The 22,563-nt window shown below is 35.6% G+C and overlaps 3 protein-coding genes across 5 annotated transcripts; 2 read left to right on the forward strand and 1 right to left on the reverse strand.

Annotated features, from left to right (window-relative positions):
- Positions 1–1,908: 1,908 nt before the first annotated feature.
- On the reverse strand, positions 1,909–3,580 carry LOC143465898 (ATP synthase lipid-binding protein, mitochondrial-like). Its single transcript, XM_076964420.1, has 5 exons — positions 3,439–3,580; positions 2,641–2,693; positions 2,466–2,531; positions 2,256–2,401; positions 1,909–2,186 (listed from the first exon to the last, which is right to left on the reverse strand). Exons 2-5 carry the CDS (start codon positions 2,677–2,679, stop codon positions 2,072–2,074), a joined length of 366 nt encoding a protein of 121 aa, XP_076820535.1. The 5' UTR covers positions 2,680–2,693; positions 3,439–3,580; the 3' UTR covers positions 1,909–2,071.
- Positions 3,581–5,261: 1,681 nt separating this feature from the next.
- LOC143464964 (GDP-fucose protein O-fucosyltransferase 4-like) lies at positions 5,262–14,276 on the forward strand. 2 transcript variants are annotated; one of them, XM_076963053.1, is made up of 10 exons: positions 5,262–5,279; positions 7,410–7,502; positions 11,263–11,383; positions 11,715–11,887; positions 12,291–12,475; positions 12,611–12,813; positions 12,985–13,140; positions 13,284–13,501; positions 13,609–13,739; positions 13,932–14,276. In XM_076963053.1, the coding sequence occupies exons 2-10, from the start codon at positions 7,467–7,469 to the stop codon at positions 14,089–14,091; spliced, it is 1,383 nt and encodes a 460-aa protein (XP_076819168.1). In that variant the 5' UTR covers positions 5,262–5,279; positions 7,410–7,466; the 3' UTR covers positions 14,092–14,276. The 2 variants fall into 2 exon arrangements, with proteins under 2 accessions (XP_076819168.1, XP_076819167.1); XM_076963052.1 differs by lacking the exons at positions 5,262–5,279; positions 7,410–7,502 and adding an exon at positions 7,569–11,027.
- Positions 14,277–15,418: 1,142 nt separating this feature from the next.
- Positions 15,419–20,404, forward strand: LOC143465945 (pyrethroid hydrolase Ces2e-like). 2 transcript variants are annotated; one of them, XM_076964485.1, is made up of 9 exons: positions 15,419–16,733; positions 17,304–17,505; positions 17,648–17,853; positions 17,998–18,161; positions 18,366–18,520; positions 18,783–19,007; positions 19,262–19,415; positions 19,519–19,632; positions 19,934–20,404. In XM_076964485.1, the coding sequence occupies exons 1-9, from the start codon at positions 16,579–16,581 to the stop codon at positions 20,002–20,004; spliced, it is 1,446 nt and encodes a 481-aa protein (XP_076820600.1). In that variant the 5' UTR covers positions 15,419–16,578; the 3' UTR covers positions 20,005–20,404. The 2 variants fall into 2 exon arrangements, with proteins under 2 accessions (XP_076820600.1, XP_076820599.1); XM_076964484.1 differs by having other exon boundaries at positions 15,420–16,733; positions 19,519–19,765.
- Positions 20,405–22,563: the final 2,159 nt, after the last annotated feature.

Here is a 22,563-nt window from a genome sequence, read left to right on the forward strand (position 1 = left end):
ATGGGAAAGTACCAAATTTGACAGCTCTACAGGAGCTGACAGCGAAATGCTGTCATGTAGGTTTCAAACCTAAAGAACATATAAATGTATGCATGATCGATTGTATAGCGAAGAAAGAAACGGAACAAGCAGACACCCTGCAAATCTTAAACTGTTGGGTTATACAACGGATCCTTTCGAGTATCTCATACCCTAATGCTTTTAAAAACTTGTGCATAAATGCAACTTTTGACTGCAACTTTTGTTAAAATTAAGTGCAACTTTCTCACGTTTTTAGTGCAACAAAAACTTGCCCTACTAATTACCCTTTCCCGTTGAGTGTCAAACAATTCTTTTAAATCTTCAGATCGCTCCAGCGAAGCCATAAAGACCAGTTTAATATTATTCCAAGACGTTTTATAGGATTCTATTCCTAAGCCATCAGATCCCGGAGATTTATTATTAGACATGGTTTTGATAACATTTAAACATTCTAAGTCCGAAACTTCTTTGTCGGCTTCGTTAGCATTATATTCATCTATCTTTTGAATGTTTAGATTTGATATTATACAATTTACCTGATTCGTTTTCGAATTATTATCGATAGGACAACTTTATAACTACGAATAGAAATTTTTCCTGTAATACAGTATTAAGTTTTGGTCAGTTAAAGTGAAACCGTTAGAGTTCAACTGTGTTATTCTGTTTTCCTCTGCGTGGCGGCAAATTTTTGGTGTTTTATCTCCGAGTTTGGCCCATTTAGCTTTACTTCGGATTATGGTAGCTGTAATGAGTCGCTCTAACAATTGCAATCAATTCAGCGGCTGATTTTTAAGAAAGATTTATTGTAAAATAAAATCTTTACCGAAACCTAGCGCTATATTGAATAGACGCGCCTCGAATAACACACTTAAATGTAGCCTATCTCATAGAATATGTGGGTCTACTTTATCCGAATTGCTATGAATTTCTTTAAATGTAGCCTAGCTATTTCACTTTCCATATATTCCGTGTATGAATCATCTTGTAAAAGCGAGTTATTTAATTTCCAGTAACCTTTCCCCTTTGGCACTGAATCTACTGTTCGTTGATAAATAATATAATTAATGTAACAATAGGATGATCAGATTTTATGCTTGATACGATGTCAGTTAACGTGACTTTGGATAATAAGTGTTGGTTTATCAGAAAAAAATCTAGTTTCGTTGCAGTACAGTATACGGGTGTTGCTGAATGCAGGTAATACCTCTTCAATGTGGGGTGTTTATATCCGAAAACGTCGCTACGACAGAAAGATTTTGCGTGGTTCACTACACATGCCTGCGCTTGAAGAAGGGAATGGGGACTGCCACTATCTTTGTGTAAGTTGTCATTTTGTACTAGATTGAAATCTCCAGCTATTCCACAATTACTCAAGGACATTCTGCTTAATAGAGAAAGTAAGTATTTGTAAAATTCAGGCGTGTCTTTATTTGGCCCATAAGCATTTGCCAGCGTAATGGCTATTTCGCCTAGGTCTATTTTAGAAAAATTAGGTTTACCCTCCAAGATTGTCTAGCGCAATTTTGATACATGTGTTGAAAAGGTTGGAGAAAAACAAATAAAGCACAAATAGGTTACTACCGTATGTTATTAGTTATTTTATAACACTTAATGAGTTAACAAGGATCAAGAAATGTGAAAAAAATTTGAACGGACGATTTATTTAGGTCTACGTCAGCACTCGGACAGGTTCAGTTCATAGTCCTGAACTTTCCTTTAACCTCGTTTTATATTTGTTCCATAATGCAAGTAGGTCTGCGGATAAGACTACATTTGCGCAAAGCATGCGAATTATGGTAACTACAACTGGCGCATCCAAATTTCTGATATGCTGATCTGAAGTCTAGATGTAGATGTTGACTCTGCACCAGGTATGATGCGCGCATGTAAGAGACTGAGGGTCGTATTTTATTTGCCAAACAATGAACATTAAATTTTTATAATTACACAATCTTTGCCTATAATGACCAGCAAACCGCCGGCGAGTTGGAACATCGCTGAAACAACGGTTTTGCGCAAAATAAATCGAATGGTATGTAAATACAAAAATTTAGAGAGCGAACAAAATCAGGAAAGCAACCATGAGACAGAAGAGACCCATAGCTTCAGACAAAGCAAAACCAAGAATGGCATAAGAGAAAAGCTGTTGTTTCAACGATGGATTTCTGCAAATATTTAAGCCTGGTAATATACGAACGCTGTGAAAGTTAACAGCTACAGTGACAGAATATTACCTTGCGTATCCTATGATGAGACTTCCAAAAACGGTTCCAATACCTGCACCAGAACCAGCAACTCCAACAGTGGCTGCACCTGCGCCAATAAACTTAGCAGCGGTGTCAATATCTTTCTGCACAGCTGTTGTTTGCAAAGTACGAGCCTGTGGAAAGCGCTATTAGAGATAATGCCGATTACTGATAGACACTAATAGAAATACAACTCACATTTGAAGTAAATTCTGGTCTCAAAGCTGCACATGCAGCAGGTCTCATGGCATGGAGACTTCTGACCTATTGAAATATAAAAGATTTGTTCCAATGCAACCAAACCTTATACATAGTAACTTCATTCATAAAAAATTACAACATCGAAGAGATTCTAAGCATAATTGTCACTTACCAATGCTGGAGAAGCGGAAATAATTCTTGTGCAGTACATTTTTTAAGCTATTTCTGCAAAAAATAAGATTTAATCTAACACACTGAAAAACAAATACAGTATCAGCAGCAAAGATTCAGAAATCACATACTTTATCAAATTAATCTGAAGCAGTGTAATTAATTAATTTGTTTACAAATATGTAGTAGCCGCAAGTTGGTAGACATATAAAATTCTGCATTTTTAGATTCGCTGGCGTGTGGTGAAGTGGTTATAGTAACAGGCTTCTAATAAACGCCAACCGGGTTAGATTACTAGTTGCACATGCACTTCAGATTTGAAAGTTCGCTTTTTTTGAGTGAGAAATAGCTGCGCAGTAAGACTAACTGCAAACATATGTGCACTGCACTTGGCAAACTCTCCAATTTGGCGTGCACCACCATTGCATATTATCTTCGAGTAAAGTAAGATCAACGTTTAGGTCTAGGCCTACTTCAGTTCATTGATCTTCAGAAACCATTGATATTTTTTAAACTACTTGAACAGTAGTACAGGTAACGGTAGCCTATAACGTAGGTTATGGCTACATAGGCCTAGCTTGAAATTTGCTTAGAAGTGCCAATAAGATTACGAAGAAAGGCTGATGATTCAGCTGCACACACAATCTTCCTATTCATTCTGGTATGTTGGTAAGCCCACAGTACTGAAGTTCACTACCGTAATTACGCAAAGCATAAAACAGTATGCCAACAATTTTCAACAAAATAAAAAACATGCTCCTAACCAAATAAATAAATAAACATAGTCCAAAAAACTAACCTGTAACCCAAGACCAATCTTATAATGGCTTTAAAATATGAAATAACTTGATTCTGCCTCTGCTCGCTTTTATATTCTGTAAATGCCACAATCCAAGTTGAACCAGTCACCCGGCCGCCGTTGCGTTCAACCAAGGATACAAGGTAATGCGCATGCGCGGATATCGTGTCAACTTTTTTCTGATTGGTTACACAACCCGGAAGCACCGGCAAGCTTTTCTAAAATCAACTCTGGCAAAACGATTTCTATGAAATTTATGCTTTGTAAACTCAAATGAGAATTTTACAAAACATAATTTATTTATTCACAATCAAAAGGTCATAGCTTTCATCAAACATTAAATGTTAAACTTAATCAGTTGATTTAGTTCTTCTTCGTAATGCCACGTCTTCATTTTAGCAGTTTATATAGAACTTTCGAAAAACTTGTGATGCTCAAAATTAAATCTTTATAAAATTATGCTCTTTTACTGCATAAAAGCATTCCCTTCCAACATTACAATTGTTGTAAGCCTTTATTAGAATACCGATGAAGACGTAGGAGTGTAGGCGATCCTAGTTTAACCTAGGATCCTAGACTGGCGATGTTTCTTACCTATTACAAATTTGCTTATCTGCAGATCGAAAAGTGCATGTTTCATAAATTTGAGATTATCGGGCTGCCGGTTTCACAAAACTAACAACTGAAATATCGGACGTTGTTTTACGCAGCTACAAGAGCAAAACACATGTGCTAAAGTTAGTTACTAAACAAGTTTAGTTACGCGCTAAAGTCTGAGCAATAAACATGCAAACGAAGCTTATAATGATAGACGTCTTATACGAGCGTCGATGTACTTTCATGCTTGACAAGAGCGTTAAATGTTAAACTCAATCAGCTATCTTTTTCTACATATCTGTTGAAATGTTTTTTGTTTGTCCCCTCGAAAATAAACGCCAAGTTTGCAATAATGCAACACGGGTAATCCGGGGGATTTCGGACAGTATTAGGTTGAAATACGGACATTTTAGGACAAATAATAAAAAATGTTTTATTTGTGGCACAATATTTCACTGATGTCACAGGAAATTAAACATTGGCACATAATGATCAACATACACAAAATATAATAGAACAGAGAAAGAAGAACAAACAAAAACCGAAAAAGCATCAACCAATAATCAATTAACCTACACTATTTAGTAATAGGTTAGGCCTTTATATAATTCAGTAATCAATTTATATTTATGTTCGAATGATTTGCTAGCCGCCGGACCCACTGTATGAAATTAGGACAATTTATCATTTTTGTTCTAATTTTAGGCCATCTCGTAACCCTGGTCCCGAGGACAGGAGCGGATCCAGAACAGTGCGTTGATCCCTATACAAATAATAAAGTCTTTGACTTTTGAAAATGGCATAAAGACAAGCATGATTGAAGTTTTAGCGATAAAGAATAAAGAAGATAAAGATAAAGAAGTCCAGCGTACTGTAAAATTTTATAATGAGAATAATAAAGAAAAACAATGGTGTAGCCTACTAATTAAAACAAACAGCTGTTTGACAGTTGGCTCAGTTTTCCGTCTGTTCATGCCTCACACATTCAGTGGCAAAATCCAAAACAAGCTGTTTGAGGAGACAGACGAAATTTTGGAGATAAAATGTGACAAAATTAACCATTTTGCTGTAACTTATAAGCTTCTTGTTAAATTGATCACAAGACAAGACCAAAACAAACCAAGCTAAGAATCTTATCTGCAATAATTTGTCTAGTTAGTTATTAAACTTTGTTGCTGAGATTGTTATCAAGTCAACTTAATGAAATTTCTTTGTAGTTTTTATATTTTCATGCTGCTAACACAGTAAGTATTTTTTGTATCATATAACTTAGGTACCCGCAGCTTAATTTTTCATCTGTGTGTCTTCTTTTAAAAAGGTTTTTGACTTGAAAAACTTTCAGGCTGTCATCGAGGTAGCCTAGTTTCAGAGTCATAATTATCGCCACTGATTGGATATGTATTTATGATATCTTCGTTACGTAGTTCTATTCAAAGTTAATAGAAAAACACAATACGCCCTTGGATACAAGGTTGGTATAAAATAATTCTATGCTTTCCGTTGGAAAGTATTCTGCTGGCGGCCCTGCGTAAGGTGAGGTTATCCTCTTGTAAGGTGATTGCTCATGTACAGTAAAATGATAATTGCGATTGACATGCCTCACTTTCATCCATAACAAAAATATTCACCCCGTTTTGACTAACTTACATGTTCTTCGCTTAACATCATCGTCAGCCGTTATCGAGAAGTTGACAATATCGAATTATCAAGAGACTAGTGCAGCAATGTCTGTTATAATTGCCAAGTTTTGTCATTGTATGCTACTTCACAAAATTGTTAATGCAAACTTTGTCGTTATTTAATTTTATATGCCATTTTGAGCATTGAAACATTTCAGATTTTTCGAACTACCCTTTCGTTTCAATTTCATTTTACTCAAGGTTATCTCTGGCAAAGAAAGCTTTTGTGACGTAACCGTCACAGATATTGCTTAAATAACTATTTACCCTCAGGCAAATTGTATTCTTAAAGGATTGTATTGTACTCAGCTTTTGGAATGACAGCCGCAAAGCTGGCAGGTAATATTGATGGATGTTACTGTCAGATGTCAAGTAGCGCAGTACACATTCACAATTCATTACAACCGTACGGTGTTTATCCCGTTTATCAGTGCTTTGTGTTGAATAATAACTTTTAAAACGTCTGACGCTAGACAAAGATACAGACCGATCTTTTTCTGCAGAAGAGTAGGTAAGTTCCTACACTAATTTTAACAAAAGAAAAAATATCGACACCAGATCAAAACCAAAAGTATTGGAATAAGACCATTAAGGAAAGAAATAAGACCAAGATCGTGTTTGGTTGAGTATGAAACAGATAAAAATTGTTGCTTTTATAAAGACGGAATTATTCAAATCATTTTGGAACCTATTTCGGTAGTGATAGGCTTATTATTCTGTTCTTGATCTTACTTAATAGAAAACGCGTTTATAGGAAATTTCCCAGTCTCGGGTGTTCCCCTATGACGAAACGTTTTGTGATGATAATGGTAAATATTGGTGAATGTTGAATGGAGATAAGTTGTTAATTTCAGAAGATGTTAAAAGTTTAAAAGTGACGACAAATAGACTAGACTAAGTAGGCTAATTATTTACTCTAGTTCAGTGGTGTTAAATTTTTTTTCGCTTAACTCACATCAACCAACGTGATTAATAATTATTAATTAAACATGCAAGGCAAACCTCATTGAGGCTCCATCTTTTCCTGCATTCACATAATAATTGTCTACTGACAAGTAATTAGAAATATGCAAAAAGACTAGACTACTAGGCCTAACCATTGACTTGTAAGTATTAGGATAAATCTTAACAAAAAGATGTTTGCTAATTTGCTGTAATTAAAAAATAAAGTTTTTAATCAGACTGATGGAATACAAGCTTTTGTCCTACTGTAGGCCTATCGCATAAAGTTCAGGTAATGTATTGCCAATGACCAACCTATGATTATTATCTCACAATGAGGAAAAGAAATTTTCATACACTAATCCAAACAAAATTAAAAATTCAGAATTGTAAACAAAAGATATCTGGGCAGTTGGGTTGTTTGTGTTAATTGTAATCAACTTAAAAACGGCTCCTCAACTATAGAACTATTTTAATTTTTACACAAACAGTGTACAGTGTGTTACCATTTTCCTATAGATTTTTATCAAATAGCCTGCGATTGGTCTAAAAACAGCACAGTTTTCAGTTTGTTAAGAAATAGGACAGGTGTGCACATGCAGAATTCTTTCTACAACTAGGTTTATGCCTAAGGTTTGTAAGCACAAATTTTGAAAGAAGCTGGTGTTTTGTACGCAAAGTTAAGAGGCAGGTCTGGTACTAGGCCAATTTTATATTCGGTTTGAAATTTTATTACTACTTGCTTATTTTCAGAGGCACAAAGCAGTAAAACCTGTATTGGATTACTTTTTGATATAATCAGCCAACATCATGAACTTTCCTGGTTTGACATGTTTTATTTTATTGGTAAATATTTTACAGCTTTTACATACATTTTCTCAATATTTTTATTGTTACTATTCAGAAATGGGGAAACACTAACTTACAAAATATCAAATTATTTATGCAAAGTGCATATTTATGGAATTTTGCCTAATTTAGTTATTAAAGAGATTGAAAATGCTCATAAATGGCCATGTATAGCAAAAATTGTTTTTTCTTAAATGTTAAAAACAAAGAATGCAGTGGCAAAATAATCTATGTTGGAGTTACAGCAAATCTTTGTACTTTCTCGAAAAAAAAATTTGTTTACAAACCTTTCTTAGATTTTTGTTTTCTAATTAATGATACATATTGCCGGAAAAAAGCAATATAAATATCAACAAAGGTTAAAATGAAATATTTCATGGTTTTCTACTTTCCATAAATTAGTAAAATGCACTTGTCAGCTTTCGCACTTTCCTCATTTTGTATATTAGTGTTGCTTCCAGAAATATCTGCAGAACAATACAATACTTTGAAATACTTTGATACTTTGAAAAGACAATACTTGACAATACTTTGAAAAGAAAAGTGTGAGGAATCTGATTAACGCGCAGAAGAGTATTGACAAAGAAAAAAACACACAGGAAAAATTCACCTAATTTTTTATTTTAACCTTTGTAGTGATTGGTACTGCATGTAGCTTAGAAACCTTTCACATAAATTGGTAATTTACCAACAAATTTTAAATTTTTTAAAATTAATTTTATTTCTCCACTGGTTGAACATGTTTTATTTATTTATTTTTCTTTGAAATGATTACTTCGACAGCATAGTGCTTTTTTATTTTATTTTTCACCTTTGGGAGGATACCAGTTCACATGCTATATGCTGCTGCTTATGTACCAAATCAATCACTTTAAAGATTGAAGTAAAATATTTTGTAATTTTTATGAAGGTTTATTGCTGACTTGGAACTAGGGATGCACAATATAGAATATCGAATCTTAGAGATTCGAATCTCAATGTATTCGAATCTTATTTGCGGATTCGAAATAAAATCTGTTAAAATTAAATGAACAGTGTGCGATGTTAAACAAATGTAAAGTTGATATTTTCCGTCTTGCGCGCCGCCTTTTTTCTTCATAGACTGTTTGTTCGAAGCGCCTATTGTCTTCCTTCATAGGGTTCACGCAGTTATCAGAACGGCAGACACGCAGTGCGTTCCAGTACGAGTAAATAATTTGTCCTGTCTAGATTTTAGTTTAATCATCCGTAACGAAAAACGCCAACGCGCTGCATGTGTGTGCGGGCGAATGATTCATTACGTGTGCTGTGCAGTGCAGTTGCGCGCGCATTGATTCACTCACCAACCACGCGCTTGAGATTCGTAAACAAGTAAGCAGTAAGTGTAGAGGAACAAGGTAATCTATTAATTATCACTGCGTCATGTCGACTGGTCGTGGGCGAAAAAAAAGTTCCAGCGTGTGGTAACATTTTTGTAAGCCAGATGAAAAGAATAGCGTGGTTTGTCGCCATTGCAAGGCAATTTTATCATATTGCAACAGTACTGGCAGTCTGTTGATTGTTGAAGCACTTGAAGAAAAAGCATGTGTTCTTAAATATCAGCGGAATTGAAGGCAGTCTCTCTGCAAGCACAAATAACAACAGTAGAAAGTAGGAACAACACCAGTAGAAATTACAACAGTCCAAGGACTCGTGGAAGAATTGTTACCTCTAAAGGTGGCCAGTGACTTTATTGAAGGAGATAAATATGTGACAACTGCAGCCATTATACCATTAATTAAAGGGCTGTTGAGTAACTACTCAAGCTCCTTCTCTACAAGCAGTGCTAGTGTGCATATTTCTGCATTTAGACAAAAGATTAAATCTGATATAGAATGAGGATTTGACTTTGCTGTTGCATCTGATGATGTTCCATTTCCATCTTTATTTGATATGGCAACATGGCTTCCCCCAGCATACAAAGAAAAGTATTTTAAACCGCATCATGCTACAAGGGTTCGCCTGCATTTAAAATCAGAAATGATTTCTGACACAACCATAGCAGTGGTAGCACCACCCCGTAATCCCATTCCTGTTGGCGACAGCACCACCAGTTCTGTTTCCCTGATGGAAAATTAGTTTAATTTAGGAATGGAGGTGCAACAAAGCAACCAAGAAGATGCAGATGATGAGGGAGCTGACATTGACACTATTGTTTCAGCCTACCTAAAAGATAACTCCAATAAAACAGACGTGTTGGAGTATTGGAACTTAAAAAAAAGAATTACCGAAAGTCACTTACAAGCACTGAATATCCTACATTGCAACAAGAAGCTTCTTGATTAATTCTATGATTCGATGTGTTACCTCCGAAAAGTATGGTATTAAGACTGTTGGTAGTGCAGGTGGCAAGAACTACACGGCTCTATGCTTTAATATGAATCGTGTGATGCTTGATGTAGCATATGTTATACTGTTTGTCATGTGATACTAATACAATTCAAAATAATGTACAAATATTTTTGCTTTTTGTTCGTTATTATTTGGAAAAAAGTGCCTAGAAAAAATTGCCGCGTAATTTCAGAATAGATTCGAAATTCTGGATTCGAAATTAAGTATTCTAGAATATTCTAGAATAGCCAGGTATTCTGTATTGTGCATCCCTACTTGGAACCAGAATTAACCAAAGTATAGTGTGCGTTATTATTATTGAACAGCTTTTTGAATGCAACTTTTTTCCCTATTTTTTATATGGATAGATGGAATAGATAGATCCAGCCTAACATCCTAAAGGTGCACAGCATAATATGCATACATAATGATTACAGTAACTTGATTGTAACCAGTAACATACAAAATATAAGTAAAAATACTTCGTTAGACAATTCTTTATCTCTAGACCAGGCGTCGCCAAACTTTTTTTCACAAAGGGCCAGATATACATGAGAACTGTTGATCGCAGACTGAATTACTGCTTTGTTCAATAGACTACAATACAATAAGCTTATTTGTGAAACAGTGAGATGGGCCGAACAAACTACCTGGCGGGCTGCTGTTTGGTGACCCCTGCTCTAGACTAAAAAAAACTCAACATATCCAAGTTCATTACAAATAATGGCAAATAGGACAATACTGAAAGGAACACTTGAAGTTAAATAAATAGAAAAAAACTGGTTCCAGACCAAAATACGGGGTATCTTGATCACGAATTTGATTCACTTATCTGGCTAGTTTTATCATAGATATAAACTTGCACTAGAACATCTCTTTGTGTAGTCACATATTACGAGGCATGTCAGAAAAGTTCCAGAAAAAGTGTCACAAAAGATCTATTGCAAACCCAAATTACAAGTTATCCCCTTTAAAGTAATTTTCCTAGAGTCTAACGCCCTTTCCCATCCTTCTCTACCACGCTTGCATGCATTCCTGAAAGGATTCTTCCGGGATTCTCCGTAGCTTTGTCGTCACGGCCTTTTTGATGACGTGAACATCTTCAAAATGGGATCCCTTGATGACCCCCTTGAGCTTGCGGAAGAGAAAATAAATCAGATGGAGCCAGAACGGGCGAGTAGGGAGGTTGCTCCAGCGCAGTGATAGATGTCTCACTTTACCTAAATTTATTTCTCGTACAACAAATCAGTGTTGCCCATATTTGCATTAACTGTAAGCCAAGTCCTGTTGTAAATCATTTTCATTTCTGTAGTGACGTACAAAAGAAGATTTAAAATCTACATGTACCAGTAAGTGGTATGCCACATGATTTTTTACTGCGTAATGTGTATTTTTTATGTTCATTTAGACCCTTCTATTTGCCTATTTATGCGCTGCCTGCTGGTCAACACAAAGCTTTAATAATAAAAAGCTAACACCAACAATTCTATGGTGGCAAGAAAATTTGTTCCCTCACGTAACTCAGCAAGGTAACATAATTGTGTTGTTATATTTTGACACTGGTTCCAAATTTACTAGTGCTAAGCATAAAACTACAAAGATTCATATTGTATACAAAAATAGAAATTGACATTTACAAGCTTATGCATGCTCTATAAAAGTTACTAGTTTTTTGTGTATATCTTCTGGCAGTACACTTAGATACAGTAAGAATTCTTCATGTTTTAGCACAAATTTTGTTTGCAGTCTGAATATAGAAGTTATTTATGTTAAGAAATCACTATAACATATTTGCTGTGTGTTAAATCAAGTTAGCAACTCACACATTTGCAGTAAAATGATGAAAATTGTACATTGCAGGAAATGAAAATGATTTGTATGAAGTTTCTTGTCGAAGAAGTGGTGTAAAATGCTTTGCTACACAAGACCGGAATGTTTTGAAAGATGATTCCATACGCTTGTTAACAGTTATGCTATATGGAACGGACTTCAGGGCCTATGAAGCTCCAGTTCCCAGAAAAAAAAATCATTTGGTGGGTAAATTACATTTTGTTAACTATACATTTCAAGTGATTTTACTTGTTTCAAGAATATAAAATTTGCAGTAAAGCGTTCAATTTTCCCGTATTATGTTAGGTGACATTTAATTAGCTTATATTAGCTGATAATGTAGAGTAAAAAGATTTGGAAATCAAAAGTGCAACTTATGACAACACATTGAAACGAAAAATATTGAATTAAGTGTATACATGTTTAATTGTTTAATGCTTTATACTTAAATTTTGGAGAAAATGTTGAGTATTTAGTTCATATTTAATAACTCAACTGGAAGTTTAGACTAGAGTGGTATGTTACTAATTGAAGTACATGAGGTAACTCAGCGGAAATTCCCTTGAAGTAAATCAAGCAAAACATCTATATAAATATATTTTGCAGTGGGCACTATTGCACGAAGAATCGCCCCAAAATAACCATCTTCTCTGCCATGCAGAAGCTCTCAGTTTGTTTAATTATTCTGCAACTTTTAAGAGAGAATCAGATTTTCCTCTGACCACTCAACATTTTCCTAGTCTCAAGTATTACATGGAAAGAAAACCTGTGCCACTGAAGGAAAAAAACAAGTATCTTTCCTTGGCTCATGATTGAATTTGTAATGAGCATGCATGTAACAAGTGTTTTGTAGCATCATTCCTTGTAGAATCTCTTTTATGATTAATCGAAGTAAATTTTAATTTCATGCAAGATTGTTTTATTAGATTTCGAAAAGAGGGCCTGGCCATGGCCGTGTATTTGCAATCTAATTGTGATGTGCCATCAGACAGGGATCGATATATTTATCAGTTAATGGCAAATATTAGTGTTGATTCTTATGGTGGCTGCTTGCACAATAAAGATTTTGATGATTTAACCCTAATGGACACCTCCAAATTTGAAAGCAATGCAATTTATGATATTTTAGGTATGTACAGCACCAAACTAAGTTTTTATCATAAGATTTGCTGGAATGATGACTGTAACAAAAAGCTTTTTTCTATATACGAGAGGAAAATTTTTTATCATGCAGTAGTTAAAAACTTAAGAAAATAACCGTTCTACAACAGACTTCATTCGTAGGATTACAAATTTTTAGCAAAATACAAGTTTCATCTTGCATTCGAAAATGCGATATGTGATGACTACATCACGGAAAAGTTCTCCAGGCCATTTCATGTTGGATCTGTACCTGTGTATCGTGGCTCTGCATCTGCAAGAGATTGGGCACCACACCCCGGGTCAGTAATTATGGGTGAGTGTCCAGAAAAGGAGCATTTATCAGATCCAAGCTCCGGAAAACATAACATTGTTTTTAAACATATAATTTCGTATATAATTTTCATGAATTCCCCAAGTCTTAATTTTTTAAAGTAATTTTTATATATTAATATGCAGTGGATGATTTCGAATCCCCTGCAAGCTTGGCTGAATATTTAAACTATCTGGATAAAAATGACGATGCTTACTTGAAATATTTGGAATATAAAAATGATAATTCAATACTGAAAAGCAATAATCTACTCCTAAAAACTTTGTCAAATCGCACGTGGTCAGTTAACGGAGTTGATGAAAACAGCTTTGTTGGTGATTATGAGTGCTATGTTTGTGAACAGGTACAACCTATGTAAAAAATTTAGTTGTAGTCAATACAATTTTTTCATGTTAGTTTAAATAAGTTAATAATTAAATGGTTGCCAGTTTAGCTACAATCTGTTTTCAGATGCATGAAATACTGAAGAAGTTGGAGGAAGGAACTGCAATGTCTTCCAGAACAGTTCCTCCAGAGCATTTAAAGTGTCCAATCCCAGAGCCATCTGTTGGCAGTATTGATGATATTCCACCAAATGATCAGTATATATAAATATTGTATAAAAGTTTAAGTATTTTACAGATAAGTTCATCAGCACATAAAATTGCTTTTATACAACTTCATGCCTTTAAATATGAGCTTTAAGCTCGTGGCATACATTTCGATCATATACTAAACCACTTGGTGATTTGTAATGCCCTAAAAACGACAATTAATATTTTGTCCATATGCAGCATTCATCGCTGGGTTGAAGACTACTGGCAGAGTTTAGATCAAGCTATTGGACTTCAGGAAATGGTCAGAGACCAAGTAACAAATGCTGAAAGCTTGTGGGATTACATAGAAAAACGTTACAGTGCTGGAAAAGGCGTACTGCAGCATACCGAATTATAGAAATTGGCAACTACATGAAGCTGAACAAATTCGACATTTACATTGAGGATTTTGTTTCCTCTGATCATTGCACTGACAATAACTATCAACCAAGCAACAAAAAACTGCTGCTTTTCCTGTGTTCAGAATTAAACTTAAGAGTAGAAAACTCTATGTGTATTTTGCAAATATATTACAACAACTCATGTTTCCAAGTTCTAAATAAATTAACTTACCGAAGAAAACGCGATAAATCAGTTCTTAAGGAAAGTCTAAGATAAAGTCTGAACAACAGCAGTGCATGTAATGTGACTTACCATTTGATCCTTGATGAAGTTTAACCAATTTTCTGTCGATCTTTGATTCACATGTATTAGGGGCATTCTCTGATTTATTTTCTGTTTGTCATTTCGGGATATTTGAAAGGTATACTGGAAGAGCCTTTTAGGTTTAGAAAGTGCCTACGTCATGCCTTGCTCTGTTACTAAGTTTTTCAGTGTGGCAGTGGCTACAGTAATGTAGGTTAGTACACTATTTCGTAAAGTTTTTTAGGTTCGCTCAACCCATTTAGAAGTTCTCCAAATCAATTCTTCCCATAAGGGAGTAAAACTTTGTTATACACATTATTCATCCGATTGCTAACCGAAGAATAAACGTGAGAAATTAAAAAAACAGTTTGCGGCCATTCGCTAAGTATATTGTGGGGTTGTTTCTGACTAAAAAATGGGTAGGTATATTTGCTTCATCTTAGACACTTCTGCCTTGGAAGGCTCTAACTTCGTCATTCATTCTTTTGATTTCATTCCCCCTCGGGTGGACAGTTTACCAGGTTAAAAAACACTGGACCGTAAGTAACTTCCAAATGGGTTAATAAACGTTAACCATAAGTGGCCTGTCCTACACCCATTTCAGTTATATCAATACCTTCAAGTTAACACGGGATGTCACAAAGTATTTCTTTCAACGTAGATTACGATGTCAATGACTTGGTTCTTCCACCAGGTGCCAGTGCAAATGCTCTCAGAAAATTTCAAGCAAAACAAAATCCATTAAAAAATAACCGCTAGGTAGCGTTATCTTTCTTGCTTTGGAATATGGGCCGTTTTTTGGTTGGATTTTACAGTACGTAGAGAGCATAAAATAAGAAAAACATTTTAACCATTGGCTGTGAGCTGTATAGAAATAATCGATTGTGTGCAATAACGCAACGAAAATGTCATCGCCATGCTCAGCCTTTGTCCCGTTTCCTAGCTTGTTTGTTCTAACAACACCCGGTTTAATAATTAACTCAATCAGCCCTTAGCACTTAATTCAACTATAATGCTGTATATTATAATGGTAGGTGAACATCGTTATGGTAGTTGCATTCATTATATATATTAGTTATAATTTATGACATTTTAAAAATATAAGTTAGCTTGCTTAAGTTGGTTATACAACTAGTAGCAGTTTATCTTCCAGTAGTAAATATTATACAAGATCCTAATCCTCATTTGTTGAGTTAGAAAATTTCCGAAGGCTGTATACAATACTGAGTCATAGTAGAAACCAGTGGCGGAAATCTGTGGAATTTTTGGAGCGGTTAGACACAAAAGGGCAGAAATAAAAATGCAAGCTCATGAGGCCGCTCGTTTATCCGAAAACCGAAATAGTTTAAACCTCGTAATAAGAATTGCAAACATTTGTCATTTGTTTAACTATGTTGCCCAGCATATCAATTTAAAATAAACATGAAACTAGTTGGTAAATCTTTATTTTTCGCGTTGTTATCTCTCGTATGGTGGGTTTATTTTTAAGTGAATGATAGGCTATTTTTACGTTCTCATTAAGTGCAAAGAATTGCAATTGCATGGAGAAAAACTCAAACTTTCCTTTTTGTGAGTATTGTTTTTGCTGTAATGGGTTTATCACAGCCAAAATTGGCAAAATTGGCGCCAGGTTACCGAAAGATGTTCTTTTGTTGTCAACTTACAATCAATTGGCAACGACTTACTACGTCGAATTCAAATGGTTTTACCGTTTGCATTGTGTAATTATATCACTATCTCGTTCAAAGACAAAGAAAACATACAATGATATCAAATTACTATTTTCGGTTTAATTTGAAACCGTTATCATCGCACTAACTTAAAAACTTATCAATACTTGATGAAAATGTTATTGTATGCAAACTGCAATGTCTCTCCATTATTTGAAATTGAATTCCTAAACATAAAAGTCTCACTCTACGGAGCATATGTAGCCTACTGTACAATGAAGTAATTGCGATTATTATGATTGTACCATAATCAAAACAGAGCTGAAGAAACTGCTCAAAGCAGTAGCTTTTTCACTTAGCAACTATTTTTGTTAGGATATAAGCACGATTAGTTAACGTATGGTTAAACGCGGTTGCAATAGGACGACAATCATGGTATTTTAATATGGTTATTAATAGCCCAAGCTTACGGCACATACAAACCATAGTATTGGAAGTCTCAGATAGATGAGGCTTTTTTCATTTGCACCATGAGTGATTGTCCAGTGGTGAGCACAAAACTTGGCAAGGTGAAAGGACAACGTCTTCATAAGCCAAGTTTTGGGAAGTCGCAAGTCTATCACTACACCAACATCCCATTTGCGAAACCACCCATCGGCGAACTGCGGTTCGAGGCTCCTGTCAAGTAAGTAGTTGTAATTGTGGACGTATAATGCTTGTGTGTTGCTAAATGTCTGTAGAGTGGCCGCTGGTCATGAATCGCAGTAAAAGTTGAAAGAAGTTTTGTTTGGCTGAATAATGTTGCAGCTCAACAAATACGTATCTGAAAACGAAACCATAAGATTTTAATTTTGTATAATTATAAAATCCAGGCGCCGTGGTCATTGTTCAATTAACAATAGTAAATTTACACCTTAACAAAGGCAAACATAGGGTATACGTCACAGGTAAATATTTGGACGTCTTGTTGGTGTCACGTTTACACCAGGATATTGAGTTTAAGAAAAAAGGTTTATATGCTACTACATTCTAATCTACTTTGCTTTTGCCTGAACCTTTTCTGGATGCTGCGACCTAATATGCTTGGAAACTTGGTTATAGGAGCTTAGTTTGGGCAGGACTTGTTCTCCTGCTGTGAAAAAATGTTTCATGATTAAGTACAAATCTTCTATAAGTTTTATTTCAGTAACTTCAACTTGAAGAAAATTTAAGTATCATTTACGACAATCTTGGTTAAAGCGCTCATACATTTTAGGCCAAATCCATGGTCAGAGGTATTGGATGGTACCGTGAACCCCCCTAGCCCGATACAAAGTCCAAACGCGGCTATCTTCAAGCTTTATCGAACATGCAGAGCCAGTTACAATCAATCTGGCTACGACATGACCAACATGAGTGAGGACTGTTTGTATTTAAGCGTCTATACTGCGCAGCCATCCGAGCATAGCAATTTGCCGGTAGGTGAAACCAACTAAACATATTCTTCTTCTCTACCTGGTTTGCCTCTCAAGACCAATAACATGCATGATAGAATAATATTTTTATTGCTTATACGTGCGGTGTACATGTGCGAACCACAACTTTCCTCCTTATTCATAGGTTCTATTCTGGATTGACGGTGGCGGTTATTGCACATTCGGAGCGGCCAGTCAAGGAACAACAAATGGAAATATTTTATGCAGCTTACACGACGTCATTGTCGTAGTAGCAAATTATCGGGTCGGTGTTTTCGGTTTCCTAACAACCGGCAAGGATACGTCATACTCAGGAAATATGGGATTTCTCGACCAAATCGCGGCACTTGAGTGAGTATAGAATAGTGATTTCTTGTCATCAAAGACAACTATATCTTTAAGCTTATTATATGGATTCCGCTTTTGAAAAAGCTCCTTTAAAACTCGTCCAATAACAATTTGGTAAACGCAGCTTCAGTAATTCTGCTTATTCAGGTGGACTCGTGACAACATCCGGGAATTTGGTGGTGACCCTGACAACGTGACAATCATTGGTCAAGGAGCTGGAGCCGTATCAGTAAGTTATCACGTGATATCGCCCATGTCATGTAGCTTATTTCAAAAGGCTGTCAGCTTGAGCGGGAGCGCCATAATTCCAGGTGATCTTATTGGTAAAATTTCTTTCTGTATGACTAATCAGTTGCAGGAGAGCCCACTCGCTATGTGCGATTTAATACCAGCTCTATAAATTAATTTTCATAACGTAAATTCTGCTTAATGCTTCTCTTATATAAGGCTTTGTTTATAACTGCAATTTTCGGAAATTTTAATTATGAACTTTATTATTTTTTAAACTTTCCTAGAATTTCCTCGTCAGGACACAGCCAACGTTTTCAACCAACTCATAAAGGAACTAGAAATAGAACAAGATGAAGATGAAGATCCGGATGAAGTTATTAGAGGGTTGAAAAATGTTCCTTCTGGGAGACTCAGAGAAGTTCAAGAAAAACTCGAGGAGGTGAAAACTGAATTGAAAAAATGAGTTTACAAAGTTCAATTTAATCATATACAGTAGAACGTGTTTATTTTCGCTTTTCTTTCACAGTAATCGCAGCCATAGCCCATACATGTAATCAGGATAATAAGCTTATTCACCAAAAAATTTTATTTCAAATCTTTTTTTTGTCCAGGGTTTTTATCGCTGTTTTCATTTTTCTGGTTTAAACGGCCTGGATTTCTTTTAGCATGATTAGGTTACTTCTACTTTTTGATGTTTCTAGTCCTACATGTATTTTGGGCCTGTAGTGGACGGGACGTTTCTTCCTAAACTTCCATCTGAACTTCTGGTCGCAGGAGAAATAAACCCGGTGCCTTACGTCATCGGATGCACAAATTCGGAACTCTGTGGATACATTTCGATGCTAGATCCGGATGGGTTTGGGGAAGGACTTAATGAAGAGACGAGCAGGAACTTCATCAAAGGATACTTCGAAATTTTTTTTTCGGTGATTAGTAATTTACTCTTACTTAGCAAAAGTTGAACAACTTCAACATTGCGTAAATGAAAATTTACAATCATTCTTAAGACAAAAGATCAGTAATATGTTCAGCAGATGAATAATATACGTAGTCAGTAAGTAATCTGAAAATGTTGCTCTGTAAAAGTTGATCAACATCTCAAGATGTTGTTACTTATGTACTAGGCCTAAAATTAATTTCACCGAACAAGTACGCATTGCTTCATACTGCTTTTCTGCAGAACGGAGTTAGTGAGAAAGTAATTGATCATATAATTGCAAAATACGTCAACGATTTTCCTAAGGAGCCTACAAAATGGAGCAAAATATACGCGACTGCACTGGCTGATTTCGTCTTTATTGTTCCAGCTGTTACTCAAGCTCTTAGCCACGACAGTAAGTTATTGAAAAATTTTTGAATTAATTGCATGTCATTTCCAAGGTACATTTATAACGCAGGGTTGAATATTTCTTGTCAAATTTTCCTATATAATCACAGGATGCGGCTTGCCTACTTATGTTTATCAGATGACACAGCAACTTTCTTACAACCATAACACAGCTTATGGCTCCGTCAACCAGATAAAGCCAACGTTTTGCAAGTGTGACCATGGTGACGACATATTATTTACATTAGGGGTTCCCCTGTGTGAAGAAGGTCTTAGTATTGACGTTAAGTTTAACGAGATTGAGCGAACGTTCAGCAGGGAATGGATGACTTATATGGTCAACTTTGTCACTAACGGGTGTAGTATGATATAATATATAATAATATGATATGATAGGTAAAAATTATGTTATTTTTTCAAACTTAGTTTTTTTATCGAATGAAATGTTTTATGCATTATCTGAACGTCACTTAAATCAAAGAAAAAACCTAAATTTATAAAGATTGTTTATTGTTAATTTCACAGAGACCCAAACGAGGGCTTACAGATATCCGAGGTGTGGCCTCGCTATGACGCCAACAGCCAAAAGTTTTTAGCGGCGCAGATTCCACTGGCAAGTGGCAGTGGTTTGGCACTGGACAAATACAGGCTCTGGGAAGAAATTATGGAATCCATTGATAACGAATGACTTCTTCTAAGAAAAACTGAAAATTTGACACATTTCACTCCTTTTGCTCAATAGACTCTTTCAAATTATCTTACTTACGCTGACGTGTTGGTAATGATAGCCTTTTATCGTTACAGCAGTGTAGCACTTCATCAGGCTATCGTAAAATTCTTGCACGTTTTAGACGCTCGAGGCTGCCGCTTTTTCCTGTTCAAGGATTGTTTGTGAGCATGTTTTTATTTTACTGCATTATGTTTCGACAAGGTTGGAACAATTTTGTGCGTTCCTCATCTGGAATTTGCAAAAAATAAACGATTCGCTGCAGTTTATACACTAGAATTATACAGTAGCCTGCCGAGTTACTTCAACACGTTCTTCAGCAATTTGGATGCATGATTCTTTTTGATTTATTCCTTCACAATTTTTTTTTGATTTCTTGAAAAAATTAATGCATTACAGGAATGGTAAAATGAGCTCACAAAGGGTCAATATTTAAAGGAAGTTCGATTCTCATTTTCATTGTCGGAGCAAACTACTTCGACGCAAGATAGAAGTTTCAGCATGTCACGTGGATATAAATCGTCGATGCAGCCAATCCGGAATGAGTTTAGAAGGTTTGTAACTTCCGGGCAAGTCATCAGACCGGCAAGTGATAAAGCCAATTGGTAATTCTATTAAGAACAAAAAAAGTTGCTGATATTTGGTTTTCATCTCGAATTAAATCTCGGAGCATCCCAGCAAATCGACTTGTGGTGGAAAGAGTCACGCCTTAAACATTTTCCTTTACATTCTCGTTTTACTCCTTATTTTAAGCCTATGCTTTCTTTCGTTGATTATACTTTTTTATGTAGGCCTACTCTTGCGTTCTCAACTTTTATTGATAACTTTATATTACATTGCTATTACCAGTTTTAATTTTTTTCTGCAAATAAAGTTTTACCAGGTTTTTGTTTGCTGGCGGATATGACATACTTCCGTGCCAGTGGTTCCCGTGAAGAACACGCGACCTTAATCGCTCACTGAGAGATAGGCGAAGCATCTTCACACTTTTCAATCCTCACTCGATGATAAGCTCCACCAAGGCTTCTTTTAAAAGCTATATTAGTAAACACTGTATCGCGCATGACCGATATGTGATTTTTTGCGCAAGCGTTAGACCTGGTTTTGTAAGCTCATCTTGATGCATGGCCTTTTCCCTACCACTAAATGACCTCAAACGTAAATGGTTTTATGACTTTGTTTGGTATGGTTAGTCATGGTGTAAAAATTCCTTTTTTCAGCGCGTTCGTAATTTACAAACGCGTTCAAAAATAACAAGCGCCGTTTGGCCAGCACAGCCATGTTTTTACACAATAATTTATCGTGCATGCAGTTAATGAAGGCAAAATTGTTGATCTTTCGGCCAGGCAAATTATAATAACACGTTTGTAAATTTCGAACGTGTAGACAATTTTTTAACATGTTGAAGACAGCGAATTTTGGCACATATGGCTAACCATAGTTTGGCAATTTTGTACATTGATGGCAATTGCATAAGACATATCAAACAAACAAAGCTAGCCTATCTTAAAATTAACAACTAATGAGTAAATTTTAAAACAAAGAAAGAACTTTTTTACTTCATCCACATTTCCTAAACAGCAAGGTACATTTTAATCACAATATTATTACTCCATTTTCTGTGTACAATCTATAATTTTACAATCAACAAAATAGTTACTGGTTTCTTTATGCTCTCTAAAACATGCACATGTATAAACAAGCACAAGATTCATCGACTCTCTTTCCCTAACGCGGATGGTGGTACTGGTAGGCAATGATATAATATGGATATCGTATAAGTAATCTTTATCCTCGGTCTAACGAAAGCCTTTACACTTTACACGACTTAAACCCGGTGATGATACCTGACTGCTTGCGTACTGATTACCGAACTAGCCGATGTGTAATTTCCTATTGATACACAGATTTTTTATTTTGCTTTGCCAGAATTTAGAACTGTTTCTTAGGTCCACTGAACAGCAGCAAGCGTCTCTAATGGCTTCTTTAAGAGCATTACTACGGAAGCGCCACTAGGTATTGAGCACGGGCCGCATTATTGCGAGCCCGACGTTCTAATCATTCAGCGACCAAACGTATTGAAGAGCTCAACTAAAATGCTCATTTATTAGAAAAAAATCATTTGAATATTTAGCCGACCAAATTGGTAAGTCCGTAAAAGTCCGTAGAAGTCCGTCTTTTACCTGTTTTACGGAATCCGTAAAAGTCATAGAAGTCCGTACGGAGTCCATCTTTTACCTACCCCTGATAGCCTAATTTGTATTGTATCGTTTCTTTTTCGCCGCTGCTAACCTCGTTGTAGTTTTACCGATTGATTATGGCGTGTCAGAATTTCAGATAATGGGATTAATTAATTGAAGTGTAGTCTGTAAAACCTCATTCCTGTAGGCTAGTTAGATCAAAATGTTCAGATTGTGGGTGTTCGTAC

This window comes from Clavelina lepadiformis, chromosome 7, assembly GCF_947623445.1.
Source record: "Clavelina lepadiformis chromosome 7, kaClaLepa1.1, whole genome shotgun sequence".
NCBI lineage: Eukaryota > Metazoa > Chordata > Ascidiacea > Aplousobranchia > Clavelinidae > Clavelina > Clavelina lepadiformis.

Bases quoted from the DNA above. Each gene is read 5' to 3' on its own strand.
- LOC143465898 (XM_076964420.1), bottom strand. From the start codon at position 2,679: ATGTACTGCACAAGAATTATTTCCGCTTCTCCAGCATTG. The intron at 2,532-2,640 runs GTAAGTGACAAT...ATATTTCAATAG, and splicing joins TTTCCGCTTCTCCAGCATTG to GTCAGAAGTCTCCATGCCAT. The intron at 2,187-2,255 runs GTAATATTCTGT...AAATATTTGCAG, and splicing joins CTCATCATAGGATACGCAAG to AAATCCATCGTTGAAACAAC.
- LOC143464964 (XM_076963052.1), top strand. From the start codon at position 10,962: ATGGGATCCCTTGATGACCCCCTTGAGCTTGCGGAAGAGAAAATAAAT. The intron at 11,384-11,714 runs GTAACATAATTG...TGTACATTGCAG, and splicing joins CCCTCACGTAACTCAGCAAG to GAAATGAAAATGATTTGTAT. The intron at 13,740-13,931 runs GTATATATAAAT...GTCCATATGCAG, and splicing joins GATATTCCACCAAATGATCA to CATTCATCGCTGGGTTGAAG.
- LOC143465945 (XM_076964484.1), top strand. From the start codon at position 16,579: ATGAGTGATTGTCCAGTGGTGAGCACAAAACTTGGCAAGGTGAAAGGA. The intron at 18,162-18,365 runs GTGATCTTATTG...AAACTTTCCTAG, and splicing joins CGGGAGCGCCATAATTCCAG to AATTTCCTCGTCAGGACACA. The intron at 19,008-19,261 runs GTGATTAGTAAT...GCTTTTCTGCAG, and splicing joins ACTTCGAAATTTTTTTTTCG to AACGGAGTTAGTGAGAAAGT.